Here is a 14703-nt window from a genome sequence, read left to right on the forward strand (position 1 = left end):
GCAAACTTATGTAGGCAAGCCCCATGCCCCAGCTCCGTCTGTCTGCAGAGCTGAGCGTCTGGTATCCTGCTTCTCTTGCGCTGGCCACCACCTTGCACACGGCTGATTGGCTCTCCAATGGGGCTTTTCCGGAGAATGGCTGCAGTCACTGGCACCACAGATGTCCCTCCCACCATGACCTTTCTCCTGCCCCTCCCCCCCAGTAAGGCAAATCCTGAGATTTACAACGAGGTGGCGGGGGAGAGGAGGAGGAGTTGCATTTACAAAGAGGATTTGCCCCAACCAGGACCTTTCTCTCCCCCCCAAGGCAAACCCCGAAATTAAGAGCGAAGCTGGCAGGGGGAGGAGGAGGAGCCACTGCCTTTGCAAAGAGCATTCCCCTCTTTCTCCTCCCCCCCCAATAAGGCAAACCTCGAGCAGAGGCAGCGCTGGTTTACCGGCATGAACGGCCTCTAACGTAGATCCGGGGAAGCGGCTGTCAATGGCATGGCCGGTATGCATGCATGCTAAGAGAAGCTGCCCAGTGGGCATGCGCGTGCCAGGAAATAAACTTCTGGTTTCAGGTGCGCGCATGCACATCAGCCACCTAGTCTTCTGGTTACTGCAACCATGCGTGTGGGACTATCAGCTGGCCAGCTGATCTTCTGGTTTCTGGCACATCCGCATGCGTGAAATCCTGCTGATTGTCGCATGCACATGTGCACCAGTAACCAGAAGACTAGCTGGCCAGTGTTTATGCATGCGCCAGAAATCTGGAAGAGGACTGGGCACCACTGTGCATGCCATGCAACATGGCTCTGCGTGCCACCTGTGGCACGCGTGCCTTAGGTTCGCTATCACGGATATAGAGCCTGAAGCACTCTTTTTTTTTCTTTTTTTTCTATTGAAAAAGTTTTTCAAATACAAATTTTCCCCCTTTCCCCCCCCTCCTCCCTAACCCCCCCTCCCCCTCCGCTCCCCCTGTGGCTTCTCCAAAATAAAACCCAAGTTAATAACAGATTATATAATACTTTACCATCCTTTTGTTCCACCCCCCATATACTAACCCTTTCTTTCTAACAATATTATTATATCCCCCTTATACTATACATTTCAAAAACAACATTCAACTGTAAGATTATATAATAAATTCTAATTTAGCAATTTCATCTATTCAACTCATAATCTATCCTTCTAACAATATCATTATATCCCCCTTATACTATACATTTCAAAACAACATTCAAAGCAACTTTCAGCTGTAAAACTATATAATAAATCCTAATTTAGCAATTTCAACTCATAATCTATCCATTTCCTCCTCCCCCATACATATATCTCTTAATTCGAATCTTTTACGTATATTGATATAACATAACATCCCTTCTCCTAAACTAAACAATCAGTAAACTAACCTGTCTCCACCCACTTTCCTACAGGTCTACATACATAATATTTTCAATATCTTTATTCTTCTGCCCATTCCACTTAAAAAAGAATTTATTTACATATATATACAGTATATATAAAATCCTTAAAGTTTAATTAACTTTAAATTTGTAATCCATATGATATCTTCTGTAATGTCTCTCAACTGGATTGTTAATTCCATTACCCATATTAGGGTAACGTCACATCCTAATTCCAACAGTATGTTCGGTATCTTCAATTACCATCTGCCCCCATCAATAGTAAATGTTTTCATATATAAAAAACCACCCGAGTGACTTTATATTTATATTCCATATAGTGTCATCTATAATGTCTTCCATCTAGATTATTAATTCCAACCACCGTGTTGGGGTAACAGCCAGATCTTCTGCATGTCCCAATCCCATAGTTCTCTTGCCTTATAGCTCAGCATAAACGTAATCCATTTGTCAAAGAATCCAAAATAGAAAATTCCAATCCACTCAATTTATGGCCATCTTCACATCCCAAGAGTACAGCACTGCAGAGATCTGTCACTCTCCTCAAGATAATATACACCAATACTTTGCCTCAACTAAATTTCTAAATATTCAATCAGCTCTTAAGTAACTGGCATTACACTGTTGTTTGGTCTAAAATTTTTTATTTTTGTAGGACCTGCTTCTTCTTTTCTTAACTTTTTGTGGCTTAAATCTCCATCCTGGTTTCCTTTCTATAAGTTGTATATCAACTGTTTGGTTTCCATGCTGGTCTGTAGCTTGGTAAGTCATCACATTAGAATCCAAGGCTGCCTCTCTTATATTTATAGGTAATCCAACTGTAGCCTCTGAAGGAGAATCCAGAAGCGGCTCATCCACAAAAGCCTCTGTAACTTGTTGTTTTTCCGTTACCTCCACCTCCATCTGCTTAGCCTGAATTTCAATCTCTTGTTGATTTTGCTTTTCTTTATTCCCCTCGTGTATTATACGTGGAGATGTTAAACCCATTTTAAAAACCTTATAGTAAAATTCTTCCGCTTTTTCAACAGTATTTAGTTGATATCGTTCTCCTTGATATCTCAATATTATACCTACTGAGACATCCCACCTGAATGGGATGTTTTGTTTCTTTAGTTCAGTCACCAAAAATCCAAAATCCTTTCTATCTTTTAACATCTTGGGCTGTAGTTCTTTGAATATCGAGATCTTCCTTCCATGCATTTCAAGAGTGGAGTTGAAAGACTTTTGCACAATATCATTTCTTATTTCTTTATCAGTAAAGTAAATCACCACATCTCTAGGCAGCTGCCTTTGCTTTGCCACCCAAGAATTAACTCTGTAGGCCTTATCAATCTTGCAGGATACATCTTCAGGGCTAACCTTTAAAATCCCAGCCAGAATTTCAGCAGACATCTTTCTCAAATCTTGTCTTTTATCTTCCTGTATTCTCCTAATTCTAACCACAAATTCCATGAGTCTGAATTGCATTATTGTGGCTTCATTTTCAATCCTTTGTTTTATATTATCTACATTGTAAGTCTTATAATCAGCTTCCTTTATTTTTTTAAACTCTACTTCTGAGCTTTTTTCTTGAATCCTTATTAAATCATTTTCAATTCTTTGTATTTTATTATCTAAATTATAAATCTTATCATCAACTTCCTTAGAGTCTATTTTTAAATTTATAATTTCATCCATCTTCAAAATTAGTTCTATGAAACTTTTCATATGTTGCTTCAGAATATCATACTTTTGTTGAACCAACTCTTTAATTTCCTGTCTAAAATTTTCAAGATTCAAATTCACAGTCTTATCATGTCTTGCCATCTCCTCCAAAAGAAATTTCTTTAGGTCTATGAAGCCATTCTTCTGCATCTGCAAACTCTCAACTTGTTCATGCGATTTATAAATGGGAGAGGGCCCCCCCCCCCATGGCTTGGTTATCTGGCTTTGTCAGTTTTAGCGCCATCCTACCACACAACAGATTTTTTTTCTTTTTCCTTTTAAAGAGAAAAAGTTCTCTCGAAACAATATCAATAACAAGTCTCTAAGAAGGAAGAAACATGAAATAAGAGTTTTTTCTCTTCACTTCTAACCAGCACTTTTGCTAGGTACTTTGTAACTTTGTAACGTTATAAACTATTCAAACGGAAGGACTTTTGCTTTCAGCTTTTCTCAAGCCTCGACCAGTCGCCATTTTAAACTCTCCCTTTTCCTCCTTTCACTCTTCTTTAATTTTAAAATCAGTCTTGGGGTTAGAATACTTGCAGTTTAGGATCCCCGATCCGGATTTCATCCTGCTTATTCAGATGATCTGTTAATTTCGTTGATTGGTCTGGTCCCAGTGCCTAGCTCTGCAAAAAGGCAGAGTTCTCCCGAAGCCCGGAGCAGCGGCGAGCGGAAATAGGGAGCCACAACCTGCTTCGTCCCCAAGAGTAAAAAAAGAACTCTGGGGACTTCGCAGAGGGCTCTACCTGCCCTCGCCAGCTCTATCTCACATTTCCTTTAGGAAATGGAGTTTTTCGAGCCGCCTTTCAGATGTAAAGGCGGCTCTTTACGGGCGACGGGGCTGACGGTCTCAGAGGACCGTCTGGAGGCGGCGGAAGCCAGACCGGAAGCCCTGAAGCACTCTTTTTCAATCATTTCTGAAGCATTCACAGTCCTGGCAATATCTATTCTAATAATTAAATACACATTTTTCTAGTTGCAGAAATTAGGCATTAGCTCTTAACACTTTTTAACACTTTTTAGACTGTTCAATACAAGTCCATCTAAAATATGGAACAAGAATCAAAACTTTTTCATCTATTATCTTGTATATTCAATTAATAATTCAAATGTAAAGGTTTCAATATAATTAACTTTTAAATAATTATGTTGAGGAATGTTCCCTGACAAAAATATAATTGAAAATATATGTTTTCATAGAAGAGGCAAACTGTAGGGATCTGGTTTATGTTTAGAGATAGTGAGTTAAAAATGCCACTCACAAATAATTTAACACAACACACACACACACACACACACACACACTTCCCCAATCACACACATCTTCTGTCTACATATTTCTACATTTGGAAAACATTGTTGTATTCAACCTACCTATACTTAAATTCATACTTTGCTTCTTGATCTTTATTCATAGCCTCATAATAGGAATATTATATTATTTTATAAAATCACTCAAAATAGGTCTAGATATATTATAATTTATAATCTTCCACACATCTATAATAATTTAAAATTATATGAAATTTATTTCTATTATCTGTTTTGAATATTTTTAACAGAAACATGTGAAAGTCCCATAGAGATTCTCAGTCATCCAGGTCATGGTTGTCCCAAAGGTGCTTTTTCAGGAGGCAACTGGATTTTCTTGTTTTTTCTTTGAAGATGTTTCACTTCTCATCCAAGAAGCTTCTTCAGCTCTGATTGGATGGTGGGGAATGGAAGGACTATATTCCTTGCAGACATCTGGTCTGCATCCTTTTAGGGGGTCACAAAGGGGAACCTTTAGAGAAACCTCCAAGTGCTTCAACGATCCTCTAATAGAATGCAAATGACCAGCTCTCTCCAAGGAATATAAATCCTTCCATTCCTCACCATCTAATCAGAGCTGAAAAAGCTTCTTGGATGAGAAGCAAAATGTCTTAAAAAAAATAAAAAATAAAACAAGAAGTCCAGTTGGTTCCTGAAAAAGTACCCTTGGGAAAAGAAACATGTGAAGAAATAGAAACAAAAGGTAGGACAGATATCTGCAATCAAGCCAGATTTAAGGAATTTGGAATCTTATTCATCTTAATCAGAATTATTTTAATATTTTTAATTGAAAAGAAGTAGACGTTGCCTTTGAAATGAATATAGGGTTAAAATATGGAATTGTACATACTGAAATTTAATCTTCAAAAAGAAGTTTAACTCCTAATTTATGTGAGTGGAAAATTGGTCTTTTAATCTGAATTTGAATAATCATTTATTTAAAAGTCCAAATATAATATAAGGATTATATAAAGAAATCTTAATGTACAAGCTATTTAGATGTACAAGCTGATCTAGAAATAGTTCTTTAATAAAGAATATATAGTCTATTTGAATTAATGATTAGATTAAAATTTATAAATTTAAATCTTCTTTCTTTATAAAGCAGTGTTTGCAAATTATTAAAATGCAAAAAAAATCAGATTAGTAATATCTGAACAATTTCATTTTTATTTTTTGTATCCCAGAAATTACAAGGAATTTGCATGCCCATCTAAACCAGGGGTGCCAAACTCAAGGCCTGTAGGCCAGATCCGGCCTGTGGAGTGCTTAGATCTGGCCTGCGGGGCCACTCTGGAAACAGTGAAGGACTGGCCTGCGGTAACTCTGCCAGCAAAAATGAAGGTCAGGGGCCTGCACGTGTCCCCCCAAGCTCTGTTTTCTCTGCCTGAGGGTTAGCAAAACAAACTAAAAGCAGAACAAAACAAAAGGAGAAATACTTTCTCTTTTGCATTTGAGCATCCAAGAAGGGACAGGAAAGGAGAAAAGGAAAGAGGAAAGACAAAGAAAAAGATGGGAAGATGGGAAGAGAGCAAAGAAGAAAAAAGGAAAGAGGGGAATGAAGAAGAAAGGAAAAGGAAGGAAAAGGAAAAGGAAAAGGAAAAGGAAGGAAGGAAGGAAGGAAGGAAGGAAGGAAGGAAGGAAGGAAGGAAGGAGATTATAATGAGAGGGAGGGAGGGTCTAGGGGAAGTCCTGCCATAGCAGGAGATTAAATAGCCATGTAGATATTCAAAAGAACAAAACGACCAACTAATAGGAGCAAAATAAAGGACTGTAGAGATAAATTAGGCTGCATGCTCTCTGCAAAGTACTCTAAAAAGCATGACATAAATTCCTAAGGGACATAATTTATACTAGTCAGTTTAGCTAAAAGCAATATTATGTACAGATCCACCCATGCATTTTATCACTTCTGATATTAAGCAGCTGTTTATTTAAATAATGAAAACATAGTTTTTTAATTTTGGCTGTTCACCGCCCTGAGTCCCTTCTGGGAGAAGGGCGGTATACAAATTAAATAAATAAATAAATAAATAAATAAATATAGATTTTTCTTCTTTCAACCTGAATAAAATCCATTAAGAGAAATTGTCTTAAGTAAAAATTAATATTTTATAAAAATAGCAATACCAAAGTAAATATTGCTATAATAATTAAAAAATATCTAGTATAGATGATTAAGAATCATGTGAATTACAAGATGGAATAATTATTTATTGATAACCTTGACTTCTTTACAATTAAGAGTTCTATACCACACTGTAAGATTGCAGTTCACTTCAAGGATTAGGAATCTGCCATACCATTCTAAGGCTTTGGGATAACTCTACAGATATGAATGTTGTTATAATCTTGAGGATGGATTTTTGCAATTTACTCAAGGCGTTTTCCTGACAAAAGCCATAAACTGTAACTTTAGCTGCTGAGTCAAGAACAACTATTTGTGTTTGGTACCTATTTTATAGACATGTGTGATACATGTCTTCTCTAGATTTATGTTTGCTTTAGACTGACAATAGAAGGACTAGGTTGTCAGATTAGGAACACCATCATTGAAGAATTATGTTATAAATTATAAATTATGTCATATTTGTATCTTATAAAAGGGCAGATTTGTTCGAAGTTTTGTTGTTGAAGTGCTCTCAAACTATGGCTGAAACTCAGCTCTACCTCTCATTTTACTGTAGAACTCAGGCAGATGTTTGAGTTAGACAAAGGCAAATAAATTGGAAGTTAATTTGAACAAATGAGGTGCTCTGGATAGGGAAATGGATTAATCTGGATTTTTTTAAAAAAAAACCCAGATCTTTGGTAATAGGTATCTGTACTCCCTTTGAATAATAAATAAATGAATAATTATAAGTGAATAATTTAGAGTTGTCCTGAATTCAACTCTAACAGAGAAACCTCAGGAGGTCAAAAATAGTTTTTAGCAATGTCGACTAGGTATTTTTGCCTTTGCAGATAATGTATAAGTTTCAGTTGAACCAGAATACAAATTTTAATTTCATGTGATCTGGAACTGATAGAAATAAATCAGGAAAAGAATATTGGAATTCTATAAATACTGATTTAGAATACAATCCAGTGTACGGTTCTAGGGGAAAAAACGGAAAAATATATGCTGGAGATTTTTCATTCAAATCTACAGAATCATCCTCAGTTCTGTCAATTCAAGGATGCATGCAACTTGAAATTTACAACAGTGGAAATTTGTAGCTTAAAAATAAATAGATAGAAAGTTTATAACAGGATTTAAATTGGGTAATGATGTGGAAGAAATTGAATAGAATGTACAGTACTTTTTTTCTTTTTCTCACAATATGAGAAAGTGAATCTGAATCAGAATTATCTGTGAGATTGGCAAAGCGGGTCAGAGTGCTAGGAATATTTCACTTTTTTCCTAAAGGTCATGACACATAGAAAGGGCTGGGGCTTGAGGTAAGTTAATGCTTTCATCATCCTGACAAAAATAGTGAAAGTTTATAAATGCCACTAAGCTGAATGGTATGGATTTTAGCAAATGAAAAAGAATATCTGCAGAACATCTAGTTTCAATCATAAGCTATACAGATCGCTATCAATTTTTTTAAAATGACAAAATAATAAAATAAGAACTAATGGTTATTAGTCATCCTGACTATACTTTACGCCCTAGATCAGAGGCAGTATGCCCCTTAATGCTAGGTACTAAAGTAGTAAAGCACTATAGTAATGACTGCTTGAAAGCTTACTTGGGGAAAATAGTTGGCTCCTGGGGAAAGCAAATATGGAACCTGGCAGATTTTATTTTTAATATTTCAGATGACTGAAAATAGTCTAGTGTGCATGGTGTGAGTAGGAATGGCATCTTTTACATCAGAGATACTTGAAACAGTAAAAGTTCTGTTGCAGTGTCAGCCTTTTGATACCTGTGACAATTTATTTAACTGGAACTGCCATAATTCTGTTCTTTTTATTGGGCAGAATGGAGTTCTAAAAATTATGATCAAAGGACTCTAGAAGGAAACAAGCTGTCATCTTGATATAATTATATTAAATCTGGCAACAGCAAAGTATCTTTAAATAGGAAGCCGAGTTCAGGTTTCCACACATCCATTTTTCAGAAAGTGAGGGCAAGACTCTCTGCTGACTTCTAGATGAGATGTCAAAATTTGCATCTCAGCTAAAATGTTTTGAGAAGGTCACTGTATTGCATCCCATAGGTATAAACCTCCAATGAGAAGGGATACTGTTTCTTACATCAAAACCTCAGTTTCTGACAAATGACAGAAGAAACTATCTGGGGTTTTTTTTTTCTTTCACTAAACTGAAATATTGCTAAATTGTTGCTCCAATTTACTTGTAGAATAGTATAATAGAAATATTCCAGAGAAATCTGAATTTTGGGTCTCTGTTAGTTTTTGTAGTTATCATTCTAATAACTGTGTTGGTTTATATCTGGAACTGATTATAAGAGAAGTATAATTGATTCAAAATACAAAAATATTCTTACTGGGGGAAATTTATAATAATATAGTTTTCCCAGTTTTTATTAATAGAAAATAGTAGGCTTCATTATTAGAACTACCTTAGCTTCCTGCTTCAAACTATAAAAACCAGGAGATATTATTTTGCATTTGGCAGACCATGTTGCATTTCCAGATGGCAGTATATGGCTATGAATGTCTGTGTGATATAGTGGTTAAAGTACTGGATTAAGGCTGGGAAGATTCATATTCTAGTCTTCATTTAGGCATAGAAGCAGTCTAGATAAGTCATTCTTCCCCAATTCTTGATAAGAAAACTATAAAGTATCCATCAACTTTCATTAAACTAGCATGGTTGGTTATATTGCAGCCCAAAACCTTCAATGAAGACATTTTTATTCTGGTTTAAATGATGATAATGATCTTAATTGATTAATATAACAAAATAATAACATGCCTGAAAACATAAGAAATTAATATCAATTGAAAACCATTTTTATGGAAAAAACATGAAATGCAGCTAATCATTATGCTATATTCCTTGAGAAAAATATTAGAGAGATTCTGTCTTTCAAACAGTAATAAAAGGTTGCTTTTCTTCAAGCAACTGCACAATGGCAAAATATATTGAAAACCTAGGATCTTCAAGATATACCTATGCCATCTTATTTAAACATATGGAACACATAGTAAATGAAAAGCCCAGTAGAGTTGAAGTTGAGTAATCAAAACATCCAAGTTGAGAGAGGTTAACATGCAAGGATCAGATCTAAACTTTGAAGTTCTCTAGTCTTCATTTTTCTTAATTAAAATGAGATTTATTAATCAAACCACTGTATAAACTATATAGTTAAAATTCAGGTTGTGTTTCTTATTTGACTGGGAATTTTAAGAACATAGAATAATAGGAATGGAAGATAACCTAAGATAATCAGCAGCTCAAGGGAGAAAATTACCTAGTGAGATGAATATAACATATTTTGAAATTATTTTTGTCATATGATTATATCTACTATCCAAAAAGAGAGAAAAATAATTTGTACTCAGGAATCCTAGAAGTTGCCTAAATAAACTCCTATAAGAATAAACATATGATGTGTTAAAATCATGAAATAGATGTATAAAATACATTACAAAATGTTCTATCATTCAAAAATATAAAATGATCATACAATAGATAAATGATGACAATGAATAACTATATTCTGATCATTAAGTGCTTTTTAATCTTTTTAACTGTAACTTTTAACTAATTTTTAATCTTTTTAATTGTAACAGAAATTGTATAGGCCTAAATTAAGTGCCAATGAGTTTCTACATTTTAGAATGGGACTACTTGTTAATTTCTATTTTTTAATTTTATGCCATGTTGTTGTAAATTAAAATAACTGTTTCTGTTGTGTAACATTATGCATAATGGCCTGTTTAGAAAATATATAGGCTGTGTATGAACTCTCAAATTTCAGCTTAATAAGTAGAACTATAAATTAGCCTTGGATTTCATGCTGCTGTTTCCATTCTCCCTACTTGCCTACATGAATATAAAGCAAAATTCTCCCATTAATGTGATTTGAAATCCTGGCTTGTTTCAATACTTACAATTGTAATTTTCTTGTTTAGATGAAATAGAAAGTGATGGTTAATTGAGTTCTGCTCTGCTTTCAAAAGCACTTGCAGACAGAAGAGCATGGTTGCAGAAAAGATGTGTTAATATTTTTATATCATTAAACCAAAATACTGTTGTATAATCACATTCACAGAAAATTCTGATACTTGGCAATGATTTTTTAAAAATTGTGTAAAGGTACCTCTACTGTAAACTGAACTTATATCTAGCCATTTTTGTCTTGAATATATGTGTATTACTTCACTCTGCTATGTACTGCACTCAAATAAAAACTTACTTTGTTCATGTGAATTTGCTGCTGGTACTGTTTCTGCTTCTCCAGAAACTGCTGATGCTGTTGTTGAATGACAAGTTGAGCCAAGGTGCTCTGAGGGAGGGGAGCAGACTGAGTTCTATTTAGTGGCCTATGTCGAGGTAACTTATGTCCAGCTCTTAGGCCAGGTGAGACACTTTCATTGGTTGCCAATGGTGACTGTGGATGAAGAGGCCCTGTACCTGCAGGTCAACAATATACCTCTCATCAAAAGAAAAGCCAATGAAATGTAAGACTATCATTATCGTTTTTCATAAAATTGAACTAATTAAATTAGGCATGTGTGATATTTGAATCACCAATGTACATTTTTCTTTCAAACTGAACAAACAATTTACTGCAAACATCAAACTGAATTTAGTATCGGCAATTTGATTTATCATAGAGACTGCACATATAAACACTTGATTTTAGTGCTCAAATTAATTAATTAGAAATGATAGAAATGATTACACAGTGATTACATTAATATTTTTTTTAAAAAAACAATATAAAAGTTAATGAGTTTGATGAAAGCATAATCCTGGTAAATAAAATGTAAAAACTTCATACTTCTGTCCTTTGTAAATCTTTTAAAAGATTTGAATAACCAGACTGCTGATCCTGACAATTAATATATATTAGAAATTATATGGAGACAGTTCTTTAGCTTGGAGAAATATTTTTTGCTATTTATGATTGCAATGGACTGGTCTTGGATTTACTGGAACTGGGTTTTTGGGAGAATAAGATGGATTCATGCCTATTTTATATTTTAAGCATTGTATGATTCAATGATAATTGTATTCTATTTTGTACCTAAAATTGGGGAAAAAACACACTTGGCAAGAAACTAGGCCATTTAGGTCAGAGTGTATTTTAGGGGCAACATAAAAGCAATTTAGGGTTTGCAGGTGAACTCTGAACTGAAGATTGTTTATCCTTGAGATAATAGATGTTGGGTTAGTTCAAGGCAACTTCCTATTTTTCTCTACAATTGAATTTTTGGTTAAAAATAAAGTCTTTTCCAATAATTCATTCATAATTACCTCTGGGTAGAAGTTTTTGCTGCCTCATTTTCTCCTTCAATAGCAAATGTTGCAAGATAGCCTGATGGCTATAGTTTGGCTTTCCCTCTGGAACAATGGGCTGAGGACTTGAAAGTGAACTGATAGTCCCTCTGGGGGACTGCATCTCATTCTTTTGTTTTTCTGCAAATGATGATGATACCTAGAGAGCAAATGAAAAAAATATTAAAAAAGACAACTTCCAAATTATATAATTAAAAAGTGAACAAAGAAGTTTTATTATTCCCATGGCACAAGATAATATTTAATATAGAGATATGCAGGTAAAAGAGGTATCTTCAGCCCTTCTTATCATTTAGCATTTCATATCTCTATCAATTCCCCCAAATTTACTCCTTGTCAGACAAAGAAGCTGGTAAAAGATAAATACAAAAAGTGGGAGTCAAAAGAATTAAATTGCCTTGGCATATACATAAGTTGAAAATTAATAGATCTATGATAATTTGTTTCTTTACTTTGAAATAACAACAAAATTATTGAGGGAAAATGTAAAATAAAGACTGTCTATTTCAACAGTATATAATTTTTTTCTTTGAAATCATTCTGTATTATTTTAACTCTGCCTTGAAATAACAACTTGAGAGTATCCTAACACATCTCAACTAAAGTCAACAAAACTCCTAAACCAGTCACTTACTGTGAGTGGTGGTTGTACTGCTGGAAGTCCTAAAGTGATATTAGGTAAAGAAGGAGATGCATAGAGATTCAAAAGGTTCATTGATTCTTCATTGATGAGAATGCAGTGTTGTGGAACCTGTGGAAATTTTTTAAAAGAAAAGATTGTGTTTGGCTCTTGTTGGACAAACAAGAAGAAATAGTTCCTCTTTCACACTAGTGGTATTCCATTGAAATTCTGATAATGAAAAACTTTGTGTCTTAGAACACAATTTCACAATTACAGGTAGTAATTTCAAACCATTGGAACATAGAATGGAGAATTAATCCACAGCCTACTTGAAATTCTGAGTTAATCGCCAGTATATCTGGACTGTAATAGCTTAATAGGTAAACCTTCACATTACTTTTTGTTTATTCTGCTTGCATGGAACAGCAAACCCTAGCAGAGTTGCCAAGTATTTTGTTGGCACCTGGTGTGCTGAATGTGGCTGGGAGATAATAAATACTGCAGTCCTGACATTAGCTGGGAATTACTACTTTTTCTTCTTCATCTATAATGGTAACACTATTTATCTAAGCTTATATATTGTGCATTGGTTATTCTGTTCCAATTCATTCCATATAAAGTATATGGCTCCTTAATTTCGGATATCATCCAAAATATTGAAATTAGATAAGGTATTACTATTTTTCTTTCTATATATCTGAGATAATATAACATGCCCTTTCATGATTTAACATGATATTTACTATATCTAAACAGTTTCTAAGTAGTTAGTCACTCTACATCAGATAAAGCATGAAACTTACTTTTCTGGGCATGCTTTTCTGACAGTTATTGCAAGTTCTTAATGAAAATGTTAATTTTGCCCTTTCCTTTTCAGAAATTCATGTTCTTCAACATGGGTCTACTATACCTTCTAGAATTACTTTTTTTTGTTGTTATTGTTTAACTCTTCCCTCCTTCCCAGATTTTTTTTACACAATAAGAGCTGCAAAAGGTCTTACTGGACTTTGGAACTCTGGCAGGATATGGTCCTCAAGGGAACAACATCCTTGAAAAAGAATACCCTCTGTAACAGTATGACACAGGGACTGCTTTCTTCCCAAACAAAAAGCATATGGCACTCCAATAATAGACCACCTCTATGAGGGATCCTGTGTACTCAAGCTTTGACTAAAATAAATATAATAACTTGTCAAGCATGTTGTGTAGAGCTGTAGATTTTCCTCTGGACAAACCTGGGATATCAATTAACGTTGGAAAATACCTAGAGTTAATACAATGCAACCTCAGACCATCAGTAAAGAATTGAACAGCACAAAAACACAGGATGTTATTCCAAAACATAACCTCCCTATAGAGTTTGTTTGGAGACTAAACGTATCATTGACATCATAAAGAAATTGTCTATATAAGTCATCTATTAGAATTGTACTGAAAACACGCAGCAGTGTAAAATATTTTTAGTCATGTGTACGTGAAAATAAAATAGAAACAACAACAATATATATACAAATTATATGCTAGGGCATGACAATAACAATTCTATGTGAAATGCTGTTTATATTTTATAGAAGTTGGAAGCATGCAAGTGGTACATTAACTTGTGAACTGTTCTTTACTCAATACAGTGTATTGAATATTTTTTTTATTTCTTTATATTTCACAACGTGTGTATATACTTTTACCTATATTATTTAATGTATTTTTAAATGCCAAGATTTAGAAATATATGATTAATGATATTTAAAACTAATCTTTAAAGCTTGCATGTGTCATTAAAGTATATCATTAAAAATCATTTTTATCATTAAAATACACTTGGTATTATTCTATTGGTATGTGTTTAATTCAAAAGAAATCATAGTTTTCTGTCAGTAATGTTTCATAATAGTATTCTGAAATGGTGTAAAGAGCAGCATAGCAATATCCAGTGGAATGAATGGTTATCCTCTGTGGTCAGTTGGTCCAGGAAATGTCACACAACTTGTGAATGGTAAGGAGCCATACATTTTGTTTTCTTGAATAATAGAGATCAGAAAAAGCCACAAAATGTCAGGCCCAATGAGCAGGGAAGAATTCAGATTAATTATTACATGTATCTTTAGGCAAGGTCTGTGGGTCCATGGTAAAGCACATACTGATTCAAAATATCCCAAGTTCAATCCCTAGCATGCC

General features: G+C 34.4%; 1 protein-coding gene across 3 annotated transcripts in view; it reads right to left on the bottom strand.

Annotated features, from left to right (window-relative positions):
- HDAC9 (histone deacetylase 9) overlaps positions 1-14703 on the bottom strand; it is a 180316-nt gene that overhangs the window by 8059 nt on the left and 157554 nt on the right. For all 3 annotated transcript variants that reach the window (XM_087892714.1, XM_087892713.1, XM_060685682.2), the window contains 3 exons: positions 12541-12657; positions 11865-12045; positions 10801-11018 (listed from right to left, as the gene is read on the bottom strand). In XM_087892714.1, the coding sequence (XP_087748840.1) occupies positions 10801-11018; positions 11865-12045; positions 12541-12657 (516 nt within the window). The remainder of the gene's footprint in view (positions 1-10800; positions 11019-11864; positions 12046-12540; positions 12658-14703) is intronic.

Source organism: Pantherophis guttatus, chromosome 4 (assembly GCF_059756535.1).
Source record: "Pantherophis guttatus breed Tessera chromosome 4, ASM5975653v1, whole genome shotgun sequence".
NCBI lineage: Eukaryota > Metazoa > Chordata > Lepidosauria > Squamata > Colubridae > Pantherophis > Pantherophis guttatus.